At 53.4% G+C, this 26,676-nt stretch overlaps 6 protein-coding genes and 1 non-coding gene across 7 annotated transcripts; 4 read left to right on the top strand and 3 right to left on the bottom strand.

The window, feature by feature from the left end:
* Positions 1 to 92: 92 nt before the first annotated feature.
* HRG_09642 (uncharacterized protein) lies at positions 93 to 1,124 on the bottom strand (the record flags this gene model as incomplete). Its single annotated transcript, XM_044868113.1, has 1 exon — positions 93 to 1,124. The coding sequence occupies one exon, from the start codon at positions 1,122 to 1,124 to the stop codon at positions 93 to 95; it is 1,032 nt and encodes a 343-aa protein (XP_044716694.1).
* A 1,523-nt stretch (positions 1,125 to 2,647) lies between these two features.
* HRG_12130 lies at positions 2,648 to 2,734 on the top strand. Its single transcript has one exon. It is a non-coding gene; the product is annotated as a tRNA-Lys (tRNA).
* A 553-nt stretch (positions 2,735 to 3,287) lies between these two features.
* Positions 3,288 to 4,109, top strand: HRG_09641 (isochorismatase family domain-containing protein; the record flags this gene model as incomplete). Its single annotated transcript, XM_044868112.1, has 2 exons — positions 3,288 to 3,356; positions 3,441 to 4,109. The coding sequence occupies 2 exons, from the start codon at positions 3,288 to 3,290 to the stop codon at positions 4,107 to 4,109; spliced, it is 738 nt and encodes a 245-aa protein (XP_044716693.1).
* A 256-nt stretch (positions 4,110 to 4,365) lies between these two features.
* Positions 4,366 to 7,977, bottom strand: HRG_09640 (hydroxymethylglutaryl-coenzyme A reductase domain-containing protein; the record flags this gene model as incomplete). The annotated part of the gene is made up of 2 exons (XM_044868111.1): positions 4,366 to 4,747; positions 4,805 to 7,977. 2 exons carry the CDS (start codon positions 7,975 to 7,977, stop codon positions 4,366 to 4,368), a joined length of 3,555 nt encoding a protein of 1,184 aa, XP_044716692.1.
* Positions 7,978 to 10,513: 2,536 nt separating this feature from the next.
* HRG_09639 (uncharacterized protein) lies at positions 10,514 to 11,403 on the top strand (the record flags this gene model as incomplete). The annotated part of the gene is made up of 2 exons (XM_044868110.1): positions 10,514 to 11,029; positions 11,167 to 11,403. The coding sequence occupies 2 exons, from the start codon at positions 10,514 to 10,516 to the stop codon at positions 11,401 to 11,403; spliced, it is 753 nt and encodes a 250-aa protein (XP_044716691.1).
* Positions 11,404 to 11,781: 378 nt separating this feature from the next.
* On the top strand, positions 11,782 to 14,533 carry HRG_09638 (RNase H domain-containing protein; the record flags this gene model as incomplete). The annotated part of the gene is made up of 7 exons (XM_044868109.1): positions 11,782 to 12,223; positions 12,270 to 12,314; positions 12,509 to 12,788; positions 12,875 to 13,083; positions 13,133 to 13,299; positions 13,382 to 14,058; positions 14,509 to 14,533. The coding sequence occupies 7 exons, from the start codon at positions 11,782 to 11,784 to the stop codon at positions 14,531 to 14,533; spliced, it is 1,845 nt and encodes a 614-aa protein (XP_044716690.1).
* Positions 14,534 to 16,088: 1,555 nt separating this feature from the next.
* HRG_09637 (2OG-Fe(II) oxygenase superfamily domain-containing protein) lies at positions 16,089 to 17,329 on the bottom strand (the record flags this gene model as incomplete). Its single annotated transcript, XM_044868108.1, has 4 exons — positions 16,089 to 16,390; positions 16,442 to 16,573; positions 16,626 to 16,732; positions 16,785 to 17,329. 4 exons carry the CDS (start codon positions 17,327 to 17,329, stop codon positions 16,089 to 16,091), a joined length of 1,086 nt encoding a protein of 361 aa, XP_044716689.1.
* Between the last annotated feature and the right edge of the window lie 9,347 nt (positions 17,330 to 26,676).

Below are 26,676 nucleotides of genomic sequence, written 5' to 3'. Positions count from 1 at the left end.
ACCAATTCATCATGTGCAGTCTTCATGTACAGTCCTGCACCCTCATCGCCCCCCGCCCCCCCCCCGTCCTCCCCGTCATGTGCCATGAATGATCAGTAGTAGAAGACTGAGCGATATGCCGACATGGCAGTAGAAATGTCGTAGAACCAAGGAGCCAAGGCGACGTAGCCCGGGCCGCCAGGAATGGCATGGATCTTCTCGGGACCCTTGTAGCTGCCAAGGAGGACCTTGTTCTGGTATTTTTGGAAGTGGCGGGTGGCCTTTGCGTGCCGACGCGAGCCGAACTTGCAGACGTAGAGGGCAAAGTCTATGGCGCCGCGCTTGATGGCCTGCACGCTCAGAACCTCGGCTCTTTGGGTGGCCAGCTGGAGACGAAGGTCGATGACCTGTTCGCTGGGGTAGCCGCCGCCCGCGCCCTCTTGTTGGGTGGTAGGACTGTTGAAATCGTCGATGAAGAGGTTGCCGCTGGCCGCCAGGGCTTCCGCGTATGAGTGGTTTATGTAGTCAGGGTCCTCGTCATTCCAGAAGCCGTTGGAGGATTGACGTCGCTTCTCCATGCAAAGCACCCGCAGCGTGTGGCGGGCGCGGAAGTATGAACGCGATGAGCCAAATGGAGAGATGGGGGGAATAGGTGTTCCCGTCTCGAGGCAGGTGGCGATGTGCCGGCCAGCCCGGAAGGCGGCACGCTTGCGGGCGCTGCGAGGGCGGGGCACCCTTGGGCTCATCCGCTTGCTCGGGCTCGGCCTCTTGTTTGGGCTCGAGTTTGAGTTCCCGCTGGCTTTGTTTCTTGTGTTGTAGAAGTTGGGAGGAGTAGTGGGCTGGTATTTTTTGAGGCAGCTCTTGCGCGGGGCAGGGCGGTTCCGCGAGGGACCAAGCAAGTCGAGGGCGGCAAACTTATCGACGAGCTCTTCCACTGATGTGGGCTCTGTGACGGCCCGAGATTTCTTTGGGCAAGTGGACGCAAGGGGTCTGCCGGTCCCAATGGGGGCAAGAACATGGTCGCCGGCTTTGCGGGGAGCAAGCGGGACAGAGAGGCTTGTGGTGGTGGTGGTGTTGGTGTTGGTGGTGGTGTTGCCAGAGGCAAACGCCCTCTCGGCGACGGAAGAGTGTGTGTGGGAAGGCATGTCGTGGGTCTCAATTGTGAGCTTGTTTGGTTGTTTGTAGTAGCTGGTATGTGGTTGCTATTGGCTGATGAGTTGAATGCGTGGCCTGAATGGAGCAGTGTGGGGAAGTATGTAAGTGGATTGAAGTTGAATTGTATGTGCTTGTGTGTGCTTGTATGTGATTGTATGTGGATGCTGTTGGCTGACGAGTTCAAAACTTGGCCTGAAAGTAATAGTGTGTGAGAAGTATGTAAAAGGGAAGAGATGGGCTCGAGGGCTCGGGGGGGGGGATGCTCGCCTACTTATGCAGAGAGGCAGGGCGGTGTAAATGGGGTGACTGTAGCGTATGAAGTGCGGCAGTAAAGGCAAAGAGGGAGTCATTGCCCATATGACCTGAAAAGAAGCTCATGGCTTGGAAGAATGGTCGGGGTCGTACAACTGAAGGTGGGCTAGCAGAGTCTCTTTCGCTGAGAGGAGCGGGGAGGCAGAAAGGTAGAATGGCGAGGAAGCAGAAAGATGGATTGACGAGGAGTCAGAAAGGCAAATTGGCGAGGAAACAGAAAGGTAGAAGGGGGAGGGAGCAAAAAATAAATCGGTGGGCGAGGAGTCAGAAAGGCAGATTCACAAAAAGTCAGAAAGGTAGATTGGCAAGGAAGCAGAAAGATGGATTGATGAGGAGTCAGAAAGGCAGATTCATAAAAATTCAGAAAGGTAGAATGGTGAGGAAACAGAGATATAGATTGACGGGGAGTCAGAAAGGCAAAATGGCGACGAATTAGAAAGGTAGATTGGCGAGGAAGCAGAAAGATGGACTGACGAGAAGTCAGAAAGGTAGATTGGCGAGGCGGCAGAAAGGCAGATTGGTGAGGGTCCAAAAAGGTAGATTGACGAAGAGCCAGAAAATAGAATGGCGAGAAATCAGAAATCGGAGAGGCGGATTAACGAGGCGGCAAAGAAGCGGATTGGCGAAGAATCGGAAAGATAGAATGGCGAGAAATCAGAAATCGGAAAGGCAGATTGGCGAGGCGGCAGAGAAGAGGATTGGCAAAGAATCGAAAAGAGAGATCGACGAGGGACCAGACGGGCTGCCATCTCTCCGGCGCGTGTATTTGCCGCGATGCTGGACCGAGTCTCTGAGCGACGGGCGACGAGCGTGGTGGGTGATGGAGACATTGCGAGGTCGGTGGCAGTTAGGGCACGGTCATTTCGTCAGCAATTGCGCGGAGAATCCAGAAAGAGTGTTGAAAAGGGAACAATGGTTAAAGAGAGTGATTAAGAGGAACAGCAAAGCCAAGGCACGGCGGGCTCGCAAGCTTGTCGTCGTCAAGGTTCGCTTACCTACGCAGCCGACTGCCGAACCCCAGGAAAAGCCCCCACGTGGCTGTGGGCCGTGCCGCCTGATTTCCCCGGACGCCAGTGTCTCGCCTCAGCCCTCGCTTAAAGGTTGATCCGTCGCCCCGTCTTCTAGGGTCTCTGCCCTGCCTCGTTTCCAAATGGCCTTGTGTAGCCAAACAAGGCAAGTCTCCTCCAACAAGCACCCATCCGCCCGGTTAGCTCAATTGGATAGAGCGTGAGACTCTTACCATGTAAGCTACATCTCAAGGTTGCGGGTTCGACCCCCGCATTGGGCTTTTCCTATACTATCAAAAACCACCAGACTGAACTGAGTTGGATCGGGTGTGAGTCATGTGATGTTCTTTTTGTGTTTTTGGCCCTCTCGAGCCTAATTCTGTCGGTTTTCTCTCCGGCCCTGTGAGGGGAAAGTGAGTTCTTGTTTCAGCATACGTGGATCAGCCTTGAGGGAAAAAAACTCCCTTTTTTTTAATTAATATTTTACCCCATCTTGTTTTCCCATTTTCCCGGCGGACGGGCAGGAGCCCTTGGCAGAGCTTATTCCATTTATTAATGTTGCCGTCCATCCAAACCCATTTTGGGACTGGGCTGACCAGAATACCAAGATGCAACCTCGTTTCCCTAATTCAGCGTGTGATCGTGCACGCCAGCGTCGTTGCTCGACCTCCACCCCGCCCGACACGCTATTGATACAGCGATGCCTCTCTCTCCTCCATCCTGTCATGAGACAGAGGCCGGCATGAAGTGGGGCCAGGCCTCTTCAACCCGCATCTTATCATCATCATCGTCATCATCACCATCCTCGTCCCAGCTTCACTCCTCCGCACCGCCATGGCCGCCCAAGAGCCCTTTGTCCCGGCCCTCATCGTCGTCGACTTTCAGCAAGACTTTTGCCCGCCCGTACGTACCCGCATCTCCACCCCTCACCATGTAAAAAAACCCCCTCGTAGCCCCTCCCTTCTCATCTCTTACACGCCTATTCAGAACGGCTCCCTCGCCGTCCCCGACGCCCGCTCCATCGCCCCGGCCATCAACGCCCTCCTCGCCCTCCCCTTTGCCCTCAAGCTCGCCACCCGCGACTGGCACCCGTCCGACCACGTCTCCTTCGCCGCCAACCACGCCGCCGCCTCGCCCTTTACCTCGCTCGCCACCGTCGTCCACCCGGCCGACCCCTCGCGCTCCTACGACACCACCCTCTGGCCCGTCCACTGCCTCCAGGACGCGCCTGGCGCCGCCCTCGTCCCCGAGCTCGACGTCGCCCGCCTCGACGCCGTCGTCGACAAGGGCACCGACCCGCGCTTCGAGATGTACTCGGCCTTCTACGACCCCTTTCGCCTCACGGATAGCGGCATCGCTGCCCGTCTCGCGAGCCGCCGCGTCACTCATGTCTTCGTCGTCGGCCTCGCTGCCGACTACTGCGTAAAGGCCACCGCAGAGTCCGCCGCCGACGAGGGCTTCACCACCTATATTGTCGACGAGGCCACCAAGCCTGTCTACCCGGACAAGTGGCCTGCTTCCGCCGGCCATGTCCTGGCCAAGGGCGTCAGGATTGTCTCCGTGGCCGGCGACGAGCTCGCCAGGGTCAAGTCTGCTGAAGGGGACCAGACTTGCCACGACAGTGACTGGCGTGGCACACCTGCACGTGGGCTCTAACAGAGGCTGATGTTGGGCCCTTGCCAGCTTCAACGAGATGGCCTTTCTACTGCAGCAATTAAAAAATGATCAAGTAAATACATCAACGCTGCGCTGACTGGCTTCCTCCAGTGTCCAGCCGCAGGTATCGCCAAGCGACTCTTGTGCCTCGTGTGCGCCTGTTCACGAGGCAAGCTCAACGGACATGCTATTACTCAGTACCTTGCCCAATGCTTCGGGATTGCTGACCCCATCGACTTCTTCCGTCCACATATCGCTACCGCCTTGACCTCTGCTGGGCCGCGGCGCTCAGCATCGATGTCTCGTGCGCACTCGTCATGGCCAGCGAGACTGGCGTCGTCGACTGCGGGGCTGGTGTTGTGGTTCGCGACGGTGCCGCGCTCCGATTGTGCTGCATGTGTGCCTTGACCAAGTGACCAGCCGCCAGGGCACTGCACAGCGACAGCTCGCCGGCCAGGACCGCCGCGCCGATGATGCGTGCAAGGCGCCGAGAGTTGTCGCCTGGGTTCGTCGGGTGTGAGCCCCGAACGCCGAGCATGTCGAGCAAGGCGCTCTGCGGCTCGAGAATGGTGCCGCCACCCAGCGTGCCCACTTCCAGCGACGGCATCGACACGCAGATTTGGAGCGACCCGTTGAGGCTGTGACAAGTCGTTAGCATGCTTCACAGACCTAGCAGAGCAACGGAGACGGCTTACTTTTTCATGGTGGTGATGCAGTTGGCGCTCTCCACCACTTGGGCAGGGTCCTGGCCCGTTGCCAGGAAGATGGCAGCCACAATGTTGGCGGCGTGCGCATTGAACCCACCAATGGAGCCGGCCATGGCCGAGCCGATGAGGTTCTTGGACACATTGAGTTCCACCAGCGAGTCGACGTCGCTCTTCAGCACGCTCTTGACAACTTCGGCCGGGATAATAGCCTCGGCCACGATGCTCTTGCCGCGCCCGTCGATCCAGTTGATGGCCGCCGCCTTCTTGTCGATGCAGTAGTTGCCCGAAAGCGACACAATCAACATGTCGTCAAAGCCGCCCTCGGTGGTCATGACGTCGAGCGCGTGCTCGACGCCCTTGGAGATCATGTTCATGCCCATGGCATCGCCCGTCGTCGTCTTGAACCGAATGTATAGGTTGGTGCCGGCAAGGGCCGTCTTCATGGATTGCAGACGAGCGAACCGGCTCGTCGAGTTGAACGCCTTCTTCATCACCGACTGCCCGGCCTCCGAGTCCAGCCAGAGCTTTGCGGCGCCGGCCCGCTCTAGAGTCTCGAAGCTGATGCAGGGACCGCGCGTCATGCCGTCCGCCGTCAGGACGGTGACGGCGCCGCCCCCAGAGTTGATGGCCTTGCATCCTCTGCTCGCGCTGGCCACCAGCACACCCTCCGTCGTGGCCATGGGGATGAAGTAGCTCTGGCCGTCGATGACCAGAGGGCCGGCGACGCCGACGGGTAGGGGGAGGTATCCAACCACATTTTCGCAGCAGGCTCCAAAGACACGCTCCCAGTTGTAATCCTCAAAAGGTAGCTTAGACCGCTCCAGGCTATTGGTGAGCTCCATGGTCGCCTTTGTCCGTGAAATTATCATGCGTCTGACTTTGACGGCGCGGGTAAAGTCCTTCAACGTCTTCTCCAGGGCATAACCGGGAATCTTGCCGCGCATGGACATGGTGACAACCTCCTCGTCAGACATCTCGTGCGCGCGCTTTTCCGTCAGCAACTTCTCCAGCTCCCCGTACGAGCGATGTTCTGACGGCGAGCTGGGCAGTCGAAGCTTTGTCATCGAGAACGTGTCCAGCTCGTCGTCGGTCATGGCAGGGGTCGGAGGCTCGGTCTGCTGCGGCGGCGCCGGAGGCACGTATTCGCCGAGAGGCAGCGTTGCCGAGTCGGTCTCGTTGAACCTCTGGGCGCGAGCCAGCTCCTTGCGGTCGATGCCTCGGTCGGGCACATTGGGGTCCTTGATCCCCCACCTGGCGGCGTTGAAGAGGTACCCGTTCAAGCCGACGCTTAGGGCCAGGGCGACCACGATCCACTTGGACAGGACAGGGTCCTCCAGGCTCTTGAGGAGACTGCCCACCACGCGGCCACCGACGCCGTAGCTATCAAACTGGCCCAACCCATCGCACTTGCTCATGCCGCCGCCACAGGCCGACGAGACCAGGGCGTAGTGGACGGACGGATACTCGAGCTCGTACTTTATGGGGGTCAGAATCGTGACAAGAGTCGACTTGCCGCTGGCCTTGGCCGCGGCCAGGATCGCGTCCAGACCATTGGACGCCACCTTGAACGGGTCGACGGGCGGATTGGAAACGACGCCGCCCAGGCCTCCGGCCCAGGATCGGAGAGTCGACAGCGACGTGGCGCTGCGGAAAGGGATGGTGCAGATGTTGATGACGTTGATAAGGATGAAGCCCGAGATCATGAGCACCTTGAACTTGGGGACGCTGCTGCTCTTGACCTTGGAGCCGAAGAGAGAGGTATCTTCTGCCCTCTTGCCGCCGGCTAGGAGCCAGTCATCGTCGCCCGTTGCCACGTTCTCGGCCACCCGGCGGCTGACGCCGTCAGCCTCGAGCGCCATGCGCATGTTGACATGGCGCTTGATGCGGTTGATCTCGAGCTTGATGCTGAGAATAGCGGTGTAAAAGGTGAAGAGGAGGATGCAGTCGAACAAGAGGATCCAGGCGGCCAGGAAGCAAAACTGCTGCAGCCCGCCCTGGACGCCCGAGGCAGCGCCGAGGACGAGAATGATGATCTCGATGGCATAGTCACGGAGAATCTCATAGCCCTTGTCCTTGATGGCAGCCTGGATGGCGTACTGGATGACGTTTTGTGCCTCGGCGGGCTTCTGTTTGGACTGGGAGCCGTGGGTCTGGGTGCTCCGGTGCTCGACGGCGTGAGAGAGAACAGCCCGCGTCAGGACAATGTTCTTTTCAAAGCCAATCGTAACGACCAGGAAGGGCAAGCCCTCGGACAACAGGATGAAGCTGATGGGGACACCGAGCTTCGCCGTGACGGCCAGGCCAAAGAGGAAAGCAAAGACGGAGGAGAAGAGAGTGCTCGTGGCGAGCCAGAAGTTGGAGCCCATGCGACGCATGGAGAGGAAGAGGGAGACAAAGGTGAGGTGCATAGACAGGTAGCCCAAAATCATGATGACAATGTCGAGCGACTCGGCGTTTTTGAGCAGGTCGAGAAACTCGGTCCAGGCATTGGTGGCCCACTGGGCAAGTGAACCGCGTGTGTCGACCTTGGCAGCCTTCATGATCCACATCTTTTTCTCACGGCCATGGCGCGTCACCGTCTCCTCGGCGTCCTCGTTAGGGATCTCTTGGATGGCGGACACAAATTCGGGAGCATCGGTATATGGGAGGGAGTAGGCGAGTATGCTGTCCTGGGAGTAGGCTGTAAAGGGGTTTTCGGTGGAGGGGAGAGGGGTGATGGACAGGTTGCGCGGAGTCGGGAGCGCGTGGGACGGCGGCGCGTTGCTCGGCGAGTCGGTGGAGAGGGTGTCGGGAAAGACGAGAGTCAGCAGGGCCAAGTGGTCAATATCGGCAGCCGCGGCATCGTGCTCCACGCTGTGCCACTTCCATGCCGTGTCGGGGCCGGCGAGGAGGTGTCTGCTGCCGTCGACCAAAGACGACCAGTCGGCCTTTCCGATGCTCGGGGCACCCTCGAACAAGCTCTCCTGGAGGAGGCCGACGTACGAGGTGCTGGCGAGGAGAGCGACGATGACGATGATGTGGATTGGGTGGTGGCAGGCAAGCTTGGACATGCGCTGGAGGAGCGGCGCAATCTTCTTGGCCATGCGGGAGGGGGCTTCGGCCTGCTGAGGGCGGTCCGGTTCACCGCGGAAGCGGGTGGGGAGGAAGGAGGCGGATATCATGGCGAAGAGTCTAGAGGGGTCGAATCGCAAGCTCGATCAGCGGCATTGGAGTCCTTTGCGGGACGTCGAGAGCTCGGTCTTGACACAGCAAAGTGATGTTAGTCGCGGCCTAGTCAACATACTGAAAGTGTTTGCCCCGGGGGAGCGGGTTGGTGTGACGGTGAGGGGCAGGGGCAGGTCGTGGTGGGTGGGCGGGTTGGACTGCATGGCTGATGAACAAGCCTTTAAGCGGAAAACTGACCTCTGCGTAGATTGGCTGTGCGCGTCGAGTCCAACCGTTGTTTCGGCGATGGGGGGCCTTGGGATAACGACGCAGCCAACGACGCAGGATCGACTCAGGCACAAGGGTATGCTGAGGCTGATGTGGCCAAGATGGACGGGCGAGGCTGCCGAGGCGTTGGCTTTGGCGATGGCCGACGAGGAGAAAATATGGAGAGGAAGAGGAGGCGCTTGATGGATCAGAGGCTAGGCGCTTCTCTGCAGCATTGAGATTAAATGTTGCCCGTGCGTGGGCCCCGTTGCGAGATTGGCCAGGACTTGCGACGACGGAATGTCGAGCGAGACGAGGAAAAGAAGAAAAACCCGGCCGGGCGAGAGGAGGGGGAGCGTGTTTGGTGATAACGGAAGGCGTGAAAAGGGGCGAGGCGCGATTTTGGCGCGCACCGCAGACATTAAGTGACGCAAAGCCGTCGCCAGGTATCGGGCTGCGCATGGGAGGTACATGCTCCGGGGCGGTGCAGACGAAGGAACCTGCTCGGCGATTGGCCGTCTCGCTTGCCGAGTGGCGCTGCTCGGCGTCCCTCGGTACCTCGGATATCTGAGGTACGGGATCGATACCTGCGGTGCCGGCGCAGAGACATCTCAGGTCTGCCCACTACGAAGCCCACATTTTCGACATCAACTGGGTCAACTAGTGCCACGAAGGACAGCACTCCCTTGTATTCTTACTTTCTTGGCACCATCTGTTAAGGACTTCGCTGTACACAACACACATCCGCTAACAAGGGCGTTTAACACCACGCTCAGCGCAAGCTGAGGGCGGCGATGGCACCCAACCCCGCGGACCAGGCGCGACTGCCGCCCCAGGAACAAGAGCCGATGACTCCACGAACGCCCCAGGAGCTAGAGAAGCGCTCCTCCGGCAGGCCCCACGCGCGGGTCTTGCCGAATTACTGTTGCCACGACGCGCACAGCAACCCGACGACTCTCCATTCGGCTCCACGAACAGCGACAATGCCCACACCGACACCGACCAGCCAGATGCTGTAATGGGAGACGCAGCAGACGAAACCGAGACCGACGAGCCGGACGACCTGCCCGAGACTCAAGGCCCAGCAGTAACGGTTGCCCACGCGGCAGAGAGACTTATCGCCAACCAGATGGAAGCACAACAGGCAAAGCTGGCCGTCTTCCGCGCATTCTGCACCGCCTTCGACAAGACGGCTGCCCAGTTCAACTCGGGCCACGAGCTCAGCTTCGCGAAGGAATTCTCGCGCGGCTTCATTAGCTACTGGGACGACGCGCTCAACGGCGCGCCCACACGCGCCGGTCAGAATGTCAACAACCGCCACGGCAGAGACGGGACCGCACCGACCTACGCCGCTATGGCCCAGAAGGATGGCACAGACAAGGGCTCCCCTGCCGGCACGCCTCGGCCCGAAGCCCCGGAAGGCGCCTCCGGTCCAGCCGCCTAAAGATGACCTGCGTGTCTTCGTGCGGCTCGACGACAAGTCCCCAGCATGGGGCTATCAGGGGCATGCCATCAGAGCTCACGTAGCTAAGACTCTCAACCTAGGGACAGAACGCATGCCACAGATCGCCCGGGTTAAGACTGGATGGGCTATACGGGCCTCAGACCGGGAGGCGAGGACCTGCTTGTGGAACGGCAGGACGACTGGGCGGCCCGCCTCGGGGCCGTGGCGGTTGAAGGCTTCCAGAAGTGGCACACGTACGCTGTGGCCGACTGCCCCAGGCAGCTCACGGATATCTGGGGGGCCGCCGTGGACTATGACCAAGCTATCAAAGAAGAGATCAAGCTCCAGACAGGTGCCGAACCAATTGATGTGCACATTGCTAAGAGATACTCCGAAAGCTCCGACCAGCCCACTGTGACAATGATTGTGTCCTTTCAGGCGGCGATACAGAGGAGATGGCGGCTCTTCGGCACCAGCCGACTAGCCCGACTGATCGCCAAGACCGCCCGGCCCGCGCAGTGCGACACCTGTTGGGATTATCACCCCGCTACGCCTGCGACCGAAAACAAGCCTGCCGACGATGCGGCGGGAAAGACCATCGCGATAACGACTGCAAGCAGCCGGAGAGGTGCGCGAACTGTTCCGGGCCCTTCCCGGCAGACCATAAGGAGTGCCCTGCCAGACCTAGGCGCTCTCACGGCCAACTCGTGCGGCTCTCAAGATCGAGAAGTACGCCGTAAGGAAGATCGGCTCTCAGCTATACCGGCAAGCCAATATGGAGCTCGAACGGGCCACGGCGACCGCCTCCCCAACCCTCCCAAGGACCGACCCCATCGCCCTGCATGAGAGCTGCCGAGGCCCGCCTAGGCAAGCAACAGGACCAGCAGCAGCAACAGCAGCAGCAACAGCAGCAGCAATGTCGACCCCAGCGGCTGTCCCCCACCAGCGCGCAGGCGCCAGACTCCACAACGCTCCCTCCACCACAGGAAGACAGATCCGAGTCTCCTATGAAGAGGCGCCGACGAAACGTATCCCTGGACGTAACAACTCGCGACAGGAGGACGATCCGAGTTCTCCAGGCCAACGTGGCCAAAATAGGGGCCTATCATAGCATAGCCCTACGACTAGCGGAAGCAGAAAACTACGACGTCGTGCTCATCCAGGAACCGAACGTTTGGATAGAAAAAGAAGGCGGAGCCTGCAGGACCCAGACGCACCGCTCCTTCCACGCATTCGCCCCAGAACGCGCCTGGGAACCGGATCAGGCCCCGAGAGTGATCTCGTATGTCCGGAACCACCCAGATATACGGGCAGAGCAACTCTGCCCCGCCCCTACGCGTGATATCCTGTGGCTCCGGGTAAACAGCACCCTTATTATCAACTTCTATCGACACGCGAAGACACCCGAGCCACTCGACTACCTCCTCCACCAGCAGGACGTCCCGAGAGATGCCTCATCGCGGGCGACTTCAACGCCTGTCATTTCTCCTGGCAGCCTGGAGCCCGGAGTGCGAGGAACGGAAAGGACATCGCCCAGTGGGCGGCCGACAAGGGGCTCGGACTGCTCACCACGCCAGGCGAGGCCACACACGCCCGCGGAAATACCATTGATCTAGCCTTTGCCAATATCCCCTCTGCGGACGCGCTTATCGAAGAGCACCTTCATACCGGCTCGGACCATTACACGATCAGCATTACGCTCCCCGGCGGATTCCCCAAGGACGATAGCTAGACCAAGGGTAAGCTCCGAGGAAGAAATGAAGCGATTCGAGGAACTTGTGCGGGCTGGGGCCACAGCACTACCCCGGCTGGCCGTTGAGCCCAGAGGCCTGAGAGGCTGGCCGAGGCGCTGTCTCGCCTACTCCAAGAGGCGGCCGACGCAGCGGGCCGACGGCCCAGGAAGAACGCGAGAGGCACCCCATGGTGGAACGATCAGTGCGCCGGTGCAGCGGCCGAACTAAGAGCTATGCGGCGGATCTACCCCACAGGGCACGGCAGAGAGGTCCAGACTGCCCGGCGGGAGCTGCGCCGGGCGGTACGGCGGGCTAAGAGACATTTCTGGCAGACTGTTCTAGAAGGCGCCGAGAGCAACCAGGATATCTATAAGATCATGCGGTGGTCGAGGAAACCGAGCCCGTTCCGGGCCCCGCCTATACAGGTAGGCGACCAGGTCTTCGAGACCCAGACGGAAAAGGCAAACGCGCTCCGAGTCGAGATCCTAGAAAGGCGCGGGGCCGCGGACGACATCCCGGACCCCTGGGCCCCAGAGGTGCTGGCCCCAGGGAGGACTCTCGACTGCAGCGTCACGCTCGCGGATGCGGCATGCGCCTGCACCTCTACGGGCAACACCTCCCCGGGGATCGACGGCATCACGGTCCGAATGCTGCGTCGCGTCTGGAACCACATCGGCGAGGCGGTGAGGGAACTATATGAAGGCTGCCTACACGTGGGCTACCACCCCGCCTGTTTCCGCGCAGCAGAGGTCGTAATGATCCCTAAGCCTGGCAAGAGGGACCTGTCTATTCCGAGAGGCTGGAGGCCGATTTCTCTCAGCTTGCCTCGGCAAGGGACTCGAACGCCTAATAGCCCGGCGCCTAGCCTGGGCTGCGATCACACAACGAGTCATCCACAGCCAGCATGCGGGTGCCCTGCCCAAACGTTCAGCGCTCGACCTAGCGCTAGCATTGCTCCACGACGCGGAGACGGCCCTCACCGAGGGGAAAGTCGCCACGCTAATCACGATGGATATACAGGGCGCCTTTGACACGGTTCTGCGGAACCGGCTCCTCCTACGCCTACGGAACAGGGCTGGCCAACAAACCTGGTCCGGTGGGCAGGCTGCTTTATGGAGCAGAGATCGGCCAGAATACGGCTCGAGGATATAACGACGCCGACAACCCCCCTGACGTGCGGGCTGCCACAGGGCTCCCCGGCCTCCCCGATTCTCTTCCTCCTCTATACAGTGCCCATCTACTCGACAGGGGAACCGAACTCGCGCTTCGGCTACGCAGATGACGTGGCCACCCTGATCCGGGGCCGGTCCCTACAGGAGACGGCCGCCCGGGCCACGCGCGCCGCGGGTGAGCTCATCCAGTGGGGAGCCGATAATGGCGTAGTGTTCGACCCGGGCAAGACAGAAGTCATCCACTTCACGAGACCGAGATACAAAGGGGACCTGCCGTCGGTCTGGCACGGGTCCGTAGAAAGGAGCCACAGCAGGACCTGCGCTGGCTCGGCGTCTGGTACGACAGAAAGCTCTCATTCCGCACGCATGTGGAGAAGTGGGCCGCGAAGGCGATGACGGCCGCAGGGTTCCTCCAGAACCTCTCAAACACCCGGCGCGGAATCCTCCCGGTCGACACGGCATGCGGTCACGGCCTGCGTCCTCCCGATCCTTTTATACGGCGCCCATGTATGGTACCCGGGGGCGCTTCGGCCTGTGTGGGGGACTGCCCGCTTAGTTCCGTCGCGGATCACCTACCTGAAGAATAGGATCCAGCTGACCTTAAACGTCGCAATGCGCGCTATCGCGCCCGTCTGGTGTACCATGCCGATTGTGGCCCTCCACCGAGAGACCGGCATCCCCCCTGCCACGCTGCTCCTCGCAGACGCCCAGAGACGCGCCGCGGTCCGTCTACGCTCCTAGATGAGCGGCACCCTTGACCCCGTATGAGCATCCTCCCAACGCCTGGCCGGGAGCTAATGAAGAGGCACGGTATGCGGGCCCCTCGCGCGGCCCAGAAGCAGCACGCCTCGAGACTCCTGCGTCTTCACCAAATGACGGCCCATGCTCCGAGGCCCCGACTTCTCCCAGCACCCCTCAGCCCGACCCGACAGGGGGCGTAGACAAAACGCAGGCGGCTCGAGACTTCCACTCGTGGCTCCGGGTATGCCCTGAAGATACCCTCATCGTCTACACTGACGGCTCGCAGAGCGAAGACGGCGCCTGCGGGTATGGGTACTCAGTGTGGCTAGGCCCTAGCGAAGTGACCTACGGCAGCGGTCGGGTCCTACTCGCTGAGGTCTACGACGCAGAGGTGGAAGGCGCCCTCGAGGGGCTTCGAGCGGCACTCACGTGGTCCCCCAGAACCCCGGACCAGCAGTGGCCGATAGTCGTCTGCCTTGATAACACTGCGGCTATAAGAGCCATACGAGGCAGCCCATCGATCTCGTCGCAAGCGGCTGCGGAGAAGTTCGCTGAGGCCGCGGCTCGACACGGAGATGTCAGCACGCGTTGGTGCCCCGGCCATACGGGGATCGCCGGCAACGAGCGGGCCGACCAGCTAGCAAAGGAGGGCTGCCGGGCCGAGGGTCCGGACAGATCGCCGACCTACGCGAACATCAAGAGACAGGCCAAGGCTGCGGCCAGGCGCGACTTCCAGGACTGGTGGGCCGCGGGGCCCGAGCAGCTACAAGAGCCTAGAGCTCAAGGCCTCGCTCGGGTGCCCCCCGGAGCTGCACACCAAACGAGAGCACCTCCATCACCTGCTCGCTGCGAGGAGCGGGCACGGGGACTTCGCCGACTACCACGAAGAGGCCCGGATCGAATGCTCTTGCGGGAGGAGAAAATCACCGACACACCCTTCTACTGCCGGAAGGTAGGTACTCGACACCGCCTAAGGCTAGCCCCACGGCGGGCAAGGCTATCAACCAGGCACTAGGAAGGGATTTGACCGGTTCCTCGGGCTAGTAACGGAGGCAGAATTCTTTGATCGGATCTCCCACCGCCACTAGCTCGAGGCAACCCTCCAACCTAATATGTACTCTCTCTTTTCTATGTTTTCTGCCCGTAGGCTCCTGTGGCCTACGGCCCAGCTGACTGCGTGGGCTTTCTCAGTCACCCGGCTCTGACCGAAGACTGACTAATATTACGGCTTCGCCGCCGTGCCCGGAACCCGCTGACGGGGGAAGGGACCTGAGAATCCGAGCGGCCACAGAGTCCAAGAATTGCTAGATAGGGGAGTAGAAGTAAGGAACGCGCGACGGGTCTCCGACGAGCATCCCCATCTTGTACTATACCTAGCCTAGCACGTCTTTTGCCCTTATAGGGATGTCCCAGACGGTAATCAATACTACTACTACTACTACTAGTGCCACGAAGGAATCGCGACTCCAAAAAAGACCGCTTCCACGTACAGTATGTACATACAAGCGAGCATAATATAGCTTAGGTCTACTTACATGTGAGCTATTTTAGCATCTGCATGGAGCATGTAGGATCGCCCATGTTTGCGGAGCGTGTATCACATCCACTGGCACAGGAACAGCATCTGCAATAGGCTAGGTACTTAGGAGTGTCGATTCATTCAGCAATGACGGCTCTGCCCCTGCACCAGGCAGCACTTGTGTGTCTGTTGTCAACTGCTGGGCACCTCGTCGAGGGTCGCAACCGGTAACCGGATATAATGTGGCACTGATGCTCCTATTACAGATATATTACCTGCTTGCCTAGCATGCCTAGGTTGTATACTTCGTAATTAATACACCGTCCACATCTGCACGAGCTGATGCATCCCCATGCAACGTACGCACCACTGGCCCACCTGCCACGCAACTCGGCTTATTATTAGTAGAAAGTAGAAGAAAGCTGGTGAACCCGTGTCTCAAGCCATGGACTCTGCTACCGTCTGGTGCACCTGCAAGGCTCGCGCTACGCATGGAAGAATGACCCCATACCGGACGAGGCACAGCCTTGCACACCAACTCTTTAGTGTTGCAAAGCTAGCAACGACAAGACGCCCCAAAGAGCCTCACTCCATCCAGCCGGGCAAGACGCAGGGCATCCGCTTGTCCTTTCAGACAAGCACAGGAGCTATGTCTCAGTCAACCTGTCGAGGCATGCTGCAGTTGAACCGTTTAACAGACGACGGGCTTGACGTGGGACCGAGTGTCAGGCTCTCGACTCGGCGTCGGCTTCCCAAAGCACATGACGAGCGTCGCATTACGAATCGCAGAGGCGCATGCACAGCGGTGACCAACAGTATTACGTATGTAGTAATGTGCCGTTGGCCCCGGCACTGTACCTGTACAGTATGTCGGGAAAATTGACCCTCGGCTAGCTAGCACACGTCACCCGTGGCGCAGACGGGATTGGCGAGGAGAATGCCGCTTTGATCCAGGCGGCGGTGGCCTGATTTGCCGAGCACCGTCGTATGTATGTAGATTCTTCCGTCCGCCACCCCCTCTCGGCCGAGGGTTCGGCGGCAGAGAAAATCCGAGCGCCGGGCGCCACATGGTCTGCCTAGACGACATGCCGTCAAATGCTCCCATAAGTTACCTGCTTCACTCAAGCGCCCTGACTCTCCGCTGTCCCAGCCCAAGCAAGGCAAGCGGGGTGAGCCAGCTTAGTGGGAGCATGAGCCGTGTCACCCCCCCCTGCTTGCAAAGGAAGAGAAAAACAGGATTCGAAACGCCCGGTCATGATGGCCCACCGTTGCGGAGCTTCTCGCTGTCCAGCATCCGGTATCGTCCTTCGGCCACCAACCGCCTCGTCGTGATGCGGTCCGGGTAGTTGCGACGACACATGTTCGTGAAGTGCGTTCCGTAATGGATCCCTTCAGCCGGCTCCTGTCCGCCGCTGTACCCCGGAAGTGGCTTGACCACGGCCCGGAAGTTGGGCTCGTGGAAATAGGCAAAGGCGAAGCGCTCGCGCGTGTTGAGCCCGACTTTGTGCGGCGTCGACCGGAGCACGCCATTGGTCATGTACTGCAGCATGTCGCCTGGTCGCCCGCGAGTCAGACAGACGCAACCACAAACTGGACTTGACTTACCGGGAAAGACGGTCAAGGTGCCTGGCGTCGGGGGCACGTATACCCAGCCCGGCTCGTTCTCCTCGTCTCCGGCGGCGCCCTGTCGCCAATTGACGGGCCGGCCCCCTCGTTGTGGTGGATACACAAACAGCCCTGTTACTCAAGTCAGCCTTCGGAACTGCGCCGCCTAGACGACATCTCTTACCTCCGACGTCATCTTGCGCAGCCATGACCAAGAGCCCATAATCCGTGTGAGCGCCGATGCCGCGCCCGTCCTTTCCCTTGCCGTTGGTATTGTGTCGGGCAGGAAACCTGTCCAGCCCTGTTAGATGGGCCCTCTTCCGCCTCTTGAGGGTCAGCTCACCTGAGGACGCGCATATGGTGCCAGCCGTCGTCGGTATACCTTGTCAACGACCCAGTGGGGACGCCAAGCCCCAGCTCGATCAACTCAAGGAGCTTGTTTCCACTCGCACCTAGATCGGCCATGTATCGTCCCATGACAGCCTTCATACCGCTATCCGGCCATGGACACGGCCCGTGGCATGGCCAGCCATGGGCGACTCTTTTATCTCTGGGCGACAGATCCTTGGTCACGGTGAAAATCTCCGAGTAGTCGGCCACGCCATCCGTTATCTCCTCGCCCGACGCAATGTAGCCGGCGTAGCTGCGCCTGTCCACACACGCCTGCTTCTCCCCGGCGGGACGGCGGAAGAAGCGCCTGCTCGACGCGTCTGCGCTCTGGTATCGCTGCCGCTGGAGCTGCGACATGGTTACCTGCAGGATTCCATCACGGCGCCAAGCGTCGATCATGGCCTTGGCCATGGCCTGGTCTGAGACGGACCCCGAAACCTTTTCCGGGAGGACAAACGTCTCGAGCTGTCCCACAGCAGCCGCGAACCCGGGCGGCATTGTCGATGCAAGAGTCGGTGGCATGGGCGAGGGGGTATCTGGCCCGCAGGCAGTCGACATGGGCCTGGCAGTCATGCTGATGTGTTGGCCGATACGTGCCATATTTGTGGAGGGTGACATGTCTATGGAATCGAGATGTAGTTCAAGAGCCCGAGATCTGGGGATCTTGCAGGCTGGTGGGAAACGAGACCTTTCTGAAGGGGGATGTTTGGTTGAAATACCCCATGGCCGACATAATCTCGATGGCTTGGATAGCTTGAGCTCGGTCACGCTCGGAAAGTCACGTCTGGAGCCGACGCCACGGCCTTTTCCGAAGACCATTCCACACCTCATGCTAGCCTCTGGGAGGCCCAACGTTGGACTTGGCCATGGTTTCACCGCGGTTCATCGACATGGCACCGAGCGGATACCTGGTCCCTCCACAATGGGCTGGTGAAGCCGTTTCTGCCTTGCTTTTTCCCACACTTGCTTTTTTCTACACTTGGTCTCAACGACATGATGTCTGGCGCAAAGGTGGACAAGACGGCAGATTGATGCCTCCCCGGAGTCGCGCCTATTTGGTGCGGTGGGGAAGCAGCTCAGACTTGGCTGGGTCGTGACGTTCTCCATGGATTTTCACGAGCCAGCTCGTGCAGCACGGAGGCCAATTAGAGACTGCCCCATCCAAGATAAGCAGGCGACTGGGAACAGCTTGTGAAGCAGGGCACGACTGAAAACGTCAAAGTTCGTGCCCCCACGTTTCCACTTGACGGCATGAGGCCGATCGAGAGATGCTGGCATAGCGTTTACGAGCGCTCGCCAAACCCCGAAGAGCCGGAGCGGACAGTAGGATATAACACAAATGCCAGGAAGAGGTGTGCAAGTGAGCATGTATCTCGTGGCGTTGCAGCGGTATGCCTCTCGGTGACAGTCGTGACGCGGAGGTGTTTTTGAGCGGGGCCTCCTAATGAGCATTTTCCCATACAAAGTTCGATCACGACAACAAAGAGCCAATGGAGCTAGAAGCACGATGACGGGCACGCAGGTGTGTGGCACAGATCAAGGTTTGGACGCGCAGGGCACTGCCGTGGCGGCACGCGGAGGCGCGCTTCACGATGATATCGATCCCTTTCCTTAGTGGCGAGACCGGGGCCAGGCCAGGCTGATGGAAACACGTATGCATGCGGTGGCAAAAGCAAGAGGGTGCTGCTCACCAGGAAGGCCCGCGATGGGGGCTCGGACTGAAGAAGGCTATCAGGGGGTACTTGTTTAGGGGGGATAGACCGATGGGGATGTCCGAGGAAGAAGATGGTATTAGGCCTACACGATAAACGAAGTGATACGAGGGGCCACGTCCGTAGAGAACTTAGGCCCCTATGCTGTACAATAAAATATTACTATTTATATATACGCATATCGCTATTTCATACCGAGGATTGTTAAGAATCGAGGTGAGCAGGGGTATAACACCAGGTGCATGCAGAAATCACGACATTAAGGCTTCGCCCAACGCGAAGCCTGGCTCCATGTTGGCTTCTTCCTTGGCCTGATACCCTCTGGAAACTCCAAGAAGGGTCTATCACGTCCAGTGTATCATTCGTTAGCTCGAGGCTATGCACATGCATGAGTGTTTGGGGTCCAGGCAAGGGAGATTTGAAACCTCACATACTTTGACCCGCACCACGCACTTTTATCGTGCTTGCAACGCTGCAGACAACGGTTAGGGTATTCTCTCGTTTAGTTGACATGTCATTACCTGGTATGCTTCGCATGCGAACATGGACTGCGACCAGAGTTTCGTGTACGAGGAGCGAGGAGAGCGAGGCATTTTAATACTTAATCCCCGTTACAGCCCATATAAATTCTGATAGTATGAAAAGGCCTGCCTCGTTAGGTCCTCACTTGCCCAGCGCCCAAGACCCGACCATTCTTTCCCAGGTACACCACGTCATGCAACCCCATCTACCATCTGCTACGCCAACCTGGCATAACGACGCTTATCGGCAATTCCGCCGGCTGGTCCTATTGTCGAGACAACCAGATAGACAATAATAATTACTGGCATCGTGAGTGGCCTGTCATTGTGCATTTTGCCTTCAGCTCGCCGTCTGCTACCCCCAGCCCGATGCCCCCTTCAACATACCTGAATAAGGATCCGAATGATATCGGCCAGTCCAACGTTAAGCATCCTCATGTATACCTCCGTAGGGCAGCGGCATCGGCCGAGAGACAGCCCATGCGTTTGCTGCCGCTGGGGCGACTCACCTTGCTCTTCTTGGCCGAACAAAGAGACGCTGAGGGACAGGGCCTCGGCACTTCCCTCCGACGTCTGCGCCTTAGTCCACGTCATAGACATCACCGATGAATGTCATGTTGCCGCGGCGGCAAACCATATGGGCAGCTAGGACGTCCTGGTTCTTCGGGGCGGCGTCTGCGGCGACGCCATCCACAGTTGCCTCGACGGATACCAACGATTCTTGGCGAAGCTTTAGATATATTGGAATCTAAGAGTGTTGCCCTCTTCGCAGCACTTGGAGTGCTGCCTCTCTCCTCGGGGAGGCGGATACGCCAGTGGGCGTGCTAAAATCCCCGTACCTTTAACAAACGCCAAGAGGGCCTTTATTTGCATCAAAGCTTTCTTGCCGGGCGCCAGCCTTTCCAATGCAGGACCATAGGTCCTACGAGCGGTGTAGCGACAATGCCGGAGACCATGGTGCCGGAGATTGCGGCCAGTACGGCTGCCAACCTAGCACAAGTGAAGCTTCATCGAGTACGTTGCCGCGGAGAACCACATTATCTTTACCGCCACTGTACATCCGAGCATGGTCGAGACGCATCTCTTGGAGAAACGTGGTGCCGAGGCGGAAGATTTGCCCACGGACAACGTTAAGCTTTGCACATCTCTCTGCTGTTTCTCAAGATAACTAACTTCATCCCGTAAACCTTTAGGCATTATCAAAATGTTAAATCCTCTACTCCTCATGCGAGCCATGTTCACCCCAGCGCAGTACTAGGGTGGTTTAAAGGAGTCAACCCCTCTACCTAGCTCTACTAGGAGGGGGGGTCCGTTAAAAGGGAAAAGGTTCGTTAATTAAGGAAATAAAATATATACTTAATTTAGCGTAGGCTAGCTATATAATACTATATACAGCCTTTTTCTTATATATCCTCTTTAATTTAAATTTTTAATAACGCCTCCTACTAATATAGTAATATTATAATATTACGATATATATATCGCGCGACGCTAAAATCGTTAACGCTATAGCTCTATTACTATTAAGAAGAGTAAGTATAAGAGGCTATAGTTATACCTAGTAAACCTAATAGTTATATATAAGGAAGCCTACTTAACTAATATAACTCCCTTAGCCTAAGGATATTATATAGGCTTAACTTAGGAATAGAAATATCTTAATACCCTCTTTTACTAGCTATATATAGTTACTATACTTATATAAGCCCTTCTCTTATCTTAATAGATAGACTTAGATATATATTACTTAATTTACCTTTCTATACCTTTATTTCTTTTACTATACTTTTAAGCCCTTACTTAAGAGTTATAAGCCCGGTTTATATAACTAGATTATCTTTTACCTACCGATATTACCTTTAAAGCTATTTATAAGCTATTAACGCTATTATAACGCTTAAATTATAGTATTAAAATAAGGAACCTAGCTATACTAAGGGGTACTACTAGAAATATATAAAATATATATCCTTTAAAAAGGATATTACTTATTAAGCTAGAACCTATAAGAGTCTTTAACTATTATAGGTTATAAGCTTAGGCTACGGCCTAAGCTATATAGTTATATATAGAGGGCCGGATCCTATATATATATATATAGGCTAGCCGCGTATAAAAGAGCTCTATATAGCTTATTAATATTATCCTATTTACTACTAATTAACGCTATATACCCTACGTATATAAAGGAGTTACTTTCTAAGGTTACTTTATAGCGGGGCTAATACGATTCTAACTAACTAAAACGATACCTAAGATAGCTAGCGTAAGATTCCTATATATTATAACCGCGACCTAGTATAAGGGCGGACTAGCTATAAAAAGGGAAGGGTTTTCCTTTAAGTACTTTAGTTCTTCCCTCTTATTTAACGCTATAGTTCTAGATACCTCTAGATAAGTTACTAGTATAATCTTAATAGTAATAATATTATCCTATAAATAGTACCTATATATATACCTTTGCTTACTCTATAATAGTATAAGCTATTAACTAATAGATCTAATAAATATCTCCTTAAAGAGGGTGCTACTTTCTTAAGGGAGTACTCCGCCTCTCCTTAAATAGATAGGAAGTATTATAGCTATCCTAAAAGCGATTAAAAGCGCGACGGCTAGTAAGAAGGATAAGGTTCTCGCTATACTAAGGGAGCTATCTATAAGATTAGCTTTAACCCCTATAACCTTTATAACGCTAGTTATAGCGGCGATACTATTAATATAAAAGCCGCTCCCTTAGCCGACTTAGGATAGAAAGCTAAAGTCCTTTTACTTTTTCCTTAGCTAGCTATAAATAAAGTTTATAACTAATAAGAAATAGGGCTTAAATAGCTATCGCGATATAGTATAGTATTTACTCTTTTATATACTATTAAAGCCTTAGATATAGTAGATCTTTAGATTTTAAGATAAGGGTAGCCTTAAGGGTAAATATAACCTATAAGACTTCTTTTAATACCTTATATATATATTCGGTAATATATAAGAGTAAGAGAAGGCGTAAGATAAGCTATAGACCCTTAAGTAGAGAGATACTATATAGTAGGTAGAGGTAAAAGCTTAGGTATAGTCCGTTAAAAGAAGGTTAATAATTTATAAAAGGGAAAAGGAAGAAAAGTATAAGTATAGCCTATATAAGCGCGGAGGCCGCTTATATATAGACTTAGCTTAGACTTTAGTCTAGGCCTATATAAGGTAAAAGCCCTTATATTATACCCTTACTTAGCTTTTAAAGAGGCGCGACTTTAAATAATACTTAATACCGCGCTTAAAGGGATAGAACCCTTATATAAACTATATACGCTTAGTTATAAAAAAACGTTAGTAAATAATATATTATTATTATTATTATTATTAAGATTACGCTAAGGACCTAGCTAAAGGTATCTAGAACTTTAATATTAAATAGGAGGGAAAAACTAAAGTGCTTAAGGGAAAACCCTCCCCTCTTTTAGTATAGGTCCGCCTCGAATAAGGTCTTAGTAGTAGTATATAGGAAATTTACGCTAGCTACCGCGGGCTCCTCTTATACGTTTATATTTCGGCGTACGCCCTCTTAAGCTATAGCCGCTTCTATCCTAAGCGGCCGCGGCGTAGGCGTACTAGCCTAGGCCTAGGGTTATAGGTAGTAGTCTTACTCTAAGGGCCTAACTCGCGGGCGCCTCCGTTCCCTATAGCTCCCGCGCCGCTACCGCGTAGCTATAATTACGTCGGCCTATCGGTTAGTTAGTTAGTAGGGTAGGCAATATCTAGTTACTAGGCCGGGCGCTAATATAGGTCGCTCCTAGGTAGGACCGGCTAATCGAAACTTAGTTAGCTAGCTCCGCTAATCGAAAATCGGTTCCTATCTAGCTATACGACTTCTTAATTAAGGGCGCGGCGGTTTATATTTACCGTCTATCGCGTAGTTACTAATTACGCGCGCCCGGCTTATATATATATATACCTACCCTCCCCCCGCGGTTTTATTCTTACTTCCTCCTCCTACCTCTCCTTTTATTATCCCTTATATAGGCTTAGAATCCTACCTATCTCGTTTCCCTATCCCTAGGTCTCGCTAGTACTATACTTAGAACTCTTAACTTTATTTCGTAATATTTAACTAGGAAGCTAACTTAGGTAGTAGTAGCTCGCCCCCTCCTAAGCCCCCTTCCTATAAGAAGGTCGCTATTATAGTAGGTTCGGAGCGCTCTATCCTATATTTTATATATATTAGGCGCCTTACTAATAAGCTTACCTATAAGTTCTTTACTAGCTATTAAAACTAGTCTTATAAGTAATAGTCTTAGATATATCCTAGGTCGGTCTTACTACTAATACTTTTACTAACTTTAATAGCTATAAAGGCTAAAGCGTATATCGCTTATGCTAACTTTAACTAGTCCTATTACTAAGTAAGTATCCTTATCTCGCTATAGTATAGTCTAAGTTCGGCGCTAATCTATATCTAGATTACCTTTAAGGGTAAAGAGGCTATATACGCCTTATACTAAGCTTAGTCTAAGGTCGACCGTCCCTCTCTTACTAAGGGTTTAGTATAAGAGCGCTTTTACCGCGCTATTTTAAAGACTTATATTTACGCTAAGCGGAAGGCCCCTACTACTAAGGGTAAGGGCGCGTTAAGTAAGTCCGCCCTTAGTTTAGCTATAGTAGCTAAGAATATTAAAACGCTCGCTATAGCTTTTACTTATTTTATAGATAATACTTACTATATATATAAGTCCTTAGAGAAGCACCTAAGTAAGTTTAGCGATACTATTAAAACCCTAGCTTAGGTTAAGCCTAAGTTACTCTTAGTTACTTAAAAGACCCTTATAGCGGTTAATAATCTCGCTAACTATTTCTATCTTATCGCCGGCGATAACTATAATAGCGGGGATAGCGGCGATAATCGTACTAGGCCTAGTCTAGCCTCCTTTAGAAAAGGGAAAGGTAAGGGTAAGGGTAAGGCGCTTATTATATCTAAGGCCCTATTTAATACTAAGGCTAGGGGGTCCGCCGCTATTTCTATACCCGCGGCTATCTTAAAGTTAGTTTAGGATCCTACTATATCCCCCTTAATTAGCTCCGATATTAAGCTATAGCCCGGTAGTTTTCTTATCGCTAAACCCGCCTTAAAGTATCCTTATCTTACGTCGCTTATTAACCCTACTAACGCTCCTAACTTTATTTAGTAGTATCTTTATAGTTATCGCGGTTTAGTCCTAGCTAAGATTATCGCTAGTCTTAACCTTAATTAGATTTATAGTTATAGTATAGGCTATAGCGACCGCCTCCGCGCCGCTGCTAGTATAGGACCTACCTTAGTATAGTCCCCGATTATTACTCTATCTTATAAGTTAGCCGTTTAAACTAGCTCTAGTTTAGGTTTAGGGTTAGGCCTAGCTAGCTATTATTAGGCTTCTTATAGTAGTAGTAGTCCTTATACTCCTTATAAGTCTTAGGTTACTTCTTTCTATACCCCGCGTACTACCTTAAGGGGGTCTTATTATTCCCGCCGCGATAATAAGGTAAACGTTACTACTAACGAGTTAGGCTAAGGTCGTAGTTTAAAGGCTAGTTATTAGCTCTATCTTAGTTTAGTTTTAGGTTAAGTCTTATTTAGTTATAGTCTTTTAATAGTAGGTTTCCTTTAATAGCTATTAAGGTTAGCTTAGTTAGGTCTCCTTAGTTTTATTTAGTCTATAGTTTAAGCGGTAAGGTTAATACTTAGTTTAGGTTTAGTTTAGCTAATACTATAGTCCTATTATCGTAAGTCCTCTCCTTTTCTTAGGTCGCTTTAGTAAGGGAAGTAGTTAGTTAAGGTAGCCTTAATTAAAGCCGCTTTATTACTAGCGCGACCCCGGTCTTATTATCCTATATATCCGCGTATAGCCTCTAAGCTAAGTTAAACTAGCGGAGCTTACTTAAGTAAAGGAACTATTATATTAGCGGCGCCGCTATCTTTTTCCTTTAAAGGCCCGCTTTTATATTACTTACGTCCTAGGCCTATATTAAGAGGGACTCCCTTACCTTTATTATTAATAGATAGTTAATTATCGTATAATAAATAGTATCTTATTTTTATTTATAGGTATATATTAGCGAGACTATACTAAGGACTTATTAGTTAAAGAGGAAGTTATTAAGCCCGATCTTTCCTATATATATCTAAGTAATTACTATACTAATATACTTAAGGAGGCCCTTATAACGGTCTAGCGTTATTACCTTATTAAACTATAATAGGAAGTCGGCGAGGTAAAGGGTAGTTTAGTATTATTAGATCGCGTCTTCCCTAGCGTTCTATTAAGCGGCCTATTCTTTCTTTAGCCTTTTAAGCGACTTAGCTTTATTTAAGAGGTCGTTTAATCCTATCTAGCCTTAGACCCCTTTTATCTCCTTTATAAGGGGGGGCTTACCTAGAGGTAGCGCCGCTAAGGGCTTACTCTCTCTTTAGCGTTGCTTTCTTTTAAGTATACTTATAACCGCGTTAAACGCGCGTTAAATTTAGCTTAAGAGCCCTAAGTTCTTTAGCCTTTAAAAGGTATCTATTATTCTTTAGTTTAAGTAAAGGTCGATTAAGGGTACCTATACCTCCGCTTTAACTTAGTAGACTAAGGTCGCGCGGTAGGCGCCTATTACTACTTAAAAGTAAGCTAACTAGTCCTATACTAGGTCCCGCGCGATCCTATATAGTTTCCCTTTTATAAGCGTTATCTTATAGAATATAACTATAGTATAAGAGATTAAGAACTAGATTACCTTAAGATAGACTTCCTTAGCGCGTAGTAAGGTATAGCCCTATATAGATACCGTAAGCTTAGTTAGGGCTATAGTCTAGCGCTTTAACTTTACTTAGAGCTATTTTAAGTATACCTTTTAAAGTAATTTCTAGTATACTTAAACCCTTAATAAGTAGGCCTCTTAGACTAAAGTTACTATATCGGCCTTAAAGTAAACTAGTATTATTATCGCTTATCTCCTTTATATAAAGTATATTAACTCGCTCTTTAGTAGTTTAAAAGTAACTATAAACTTAGTCGCTTACTTTATATATACCTTCTAGGCTTCCTTTAAGTATATTACTATAATAGCCTTATTAGGTCTAATACTAACTATATTTATATTATTAGCTTCGCTAATAATATAAATACTATATATTATACTAAGCCTCTTATATAAGGGGGTTATATAGTATAGAAATAGGATTAGGGATAGGGGGGAGCCTTAAAAGACTCTTATTAGCACTTAAGTTAGCTTTAAGGTCCTTTTATTAAAGTAAAGGGTTAATCTTTTATTACTTATAAAGCTCTATATTAAGCTCGTAAGCTATCTAAGGTATCCCTTAAGCTTTAGTTCCCTTATAAGCTTATTATAGTTAACTATATTAAATACGCCCTTAATATCTAGCTATAAGAATAATATAATACCCCTTTAGGCCTAGGTCGCGTATATTAGTTCTATTATTAATAGGATCGCTACTTTTATAAAGCGTTCCCTTTTATTCCCTATTTATTTATCTAGTAGGATACTATTTACTTCTATTACTCCTATAATCCTTTAAGCTAGTATCTACTTAAGTACTTTTCCTATTATAGGTAGGAGGGAAATTCGTCTTTATCCCTTTACTATA

The sequence above is a fragment of the Hirsutella rhossiliensis genome (genome assembly GCF_020360975.1).
Source record: "Hirsutella rhossiliensis strain HR02 chromosome Unknown scaffold00013, whole genome shotgun sequence".
In the NCBI taxonomy this organism is placed as follows: Eukaryota; Fungi; Ascomycota; class Sordariomycetes; order Hypocreales; family Ophiocordycipitaceae; genus Hirsutella; species Hirsutella rhossiliensis.
Note: the sequence above shows the minus strand (reverse complement) of the source record. Positions and strands in the feature narration are given on the sequence as shown.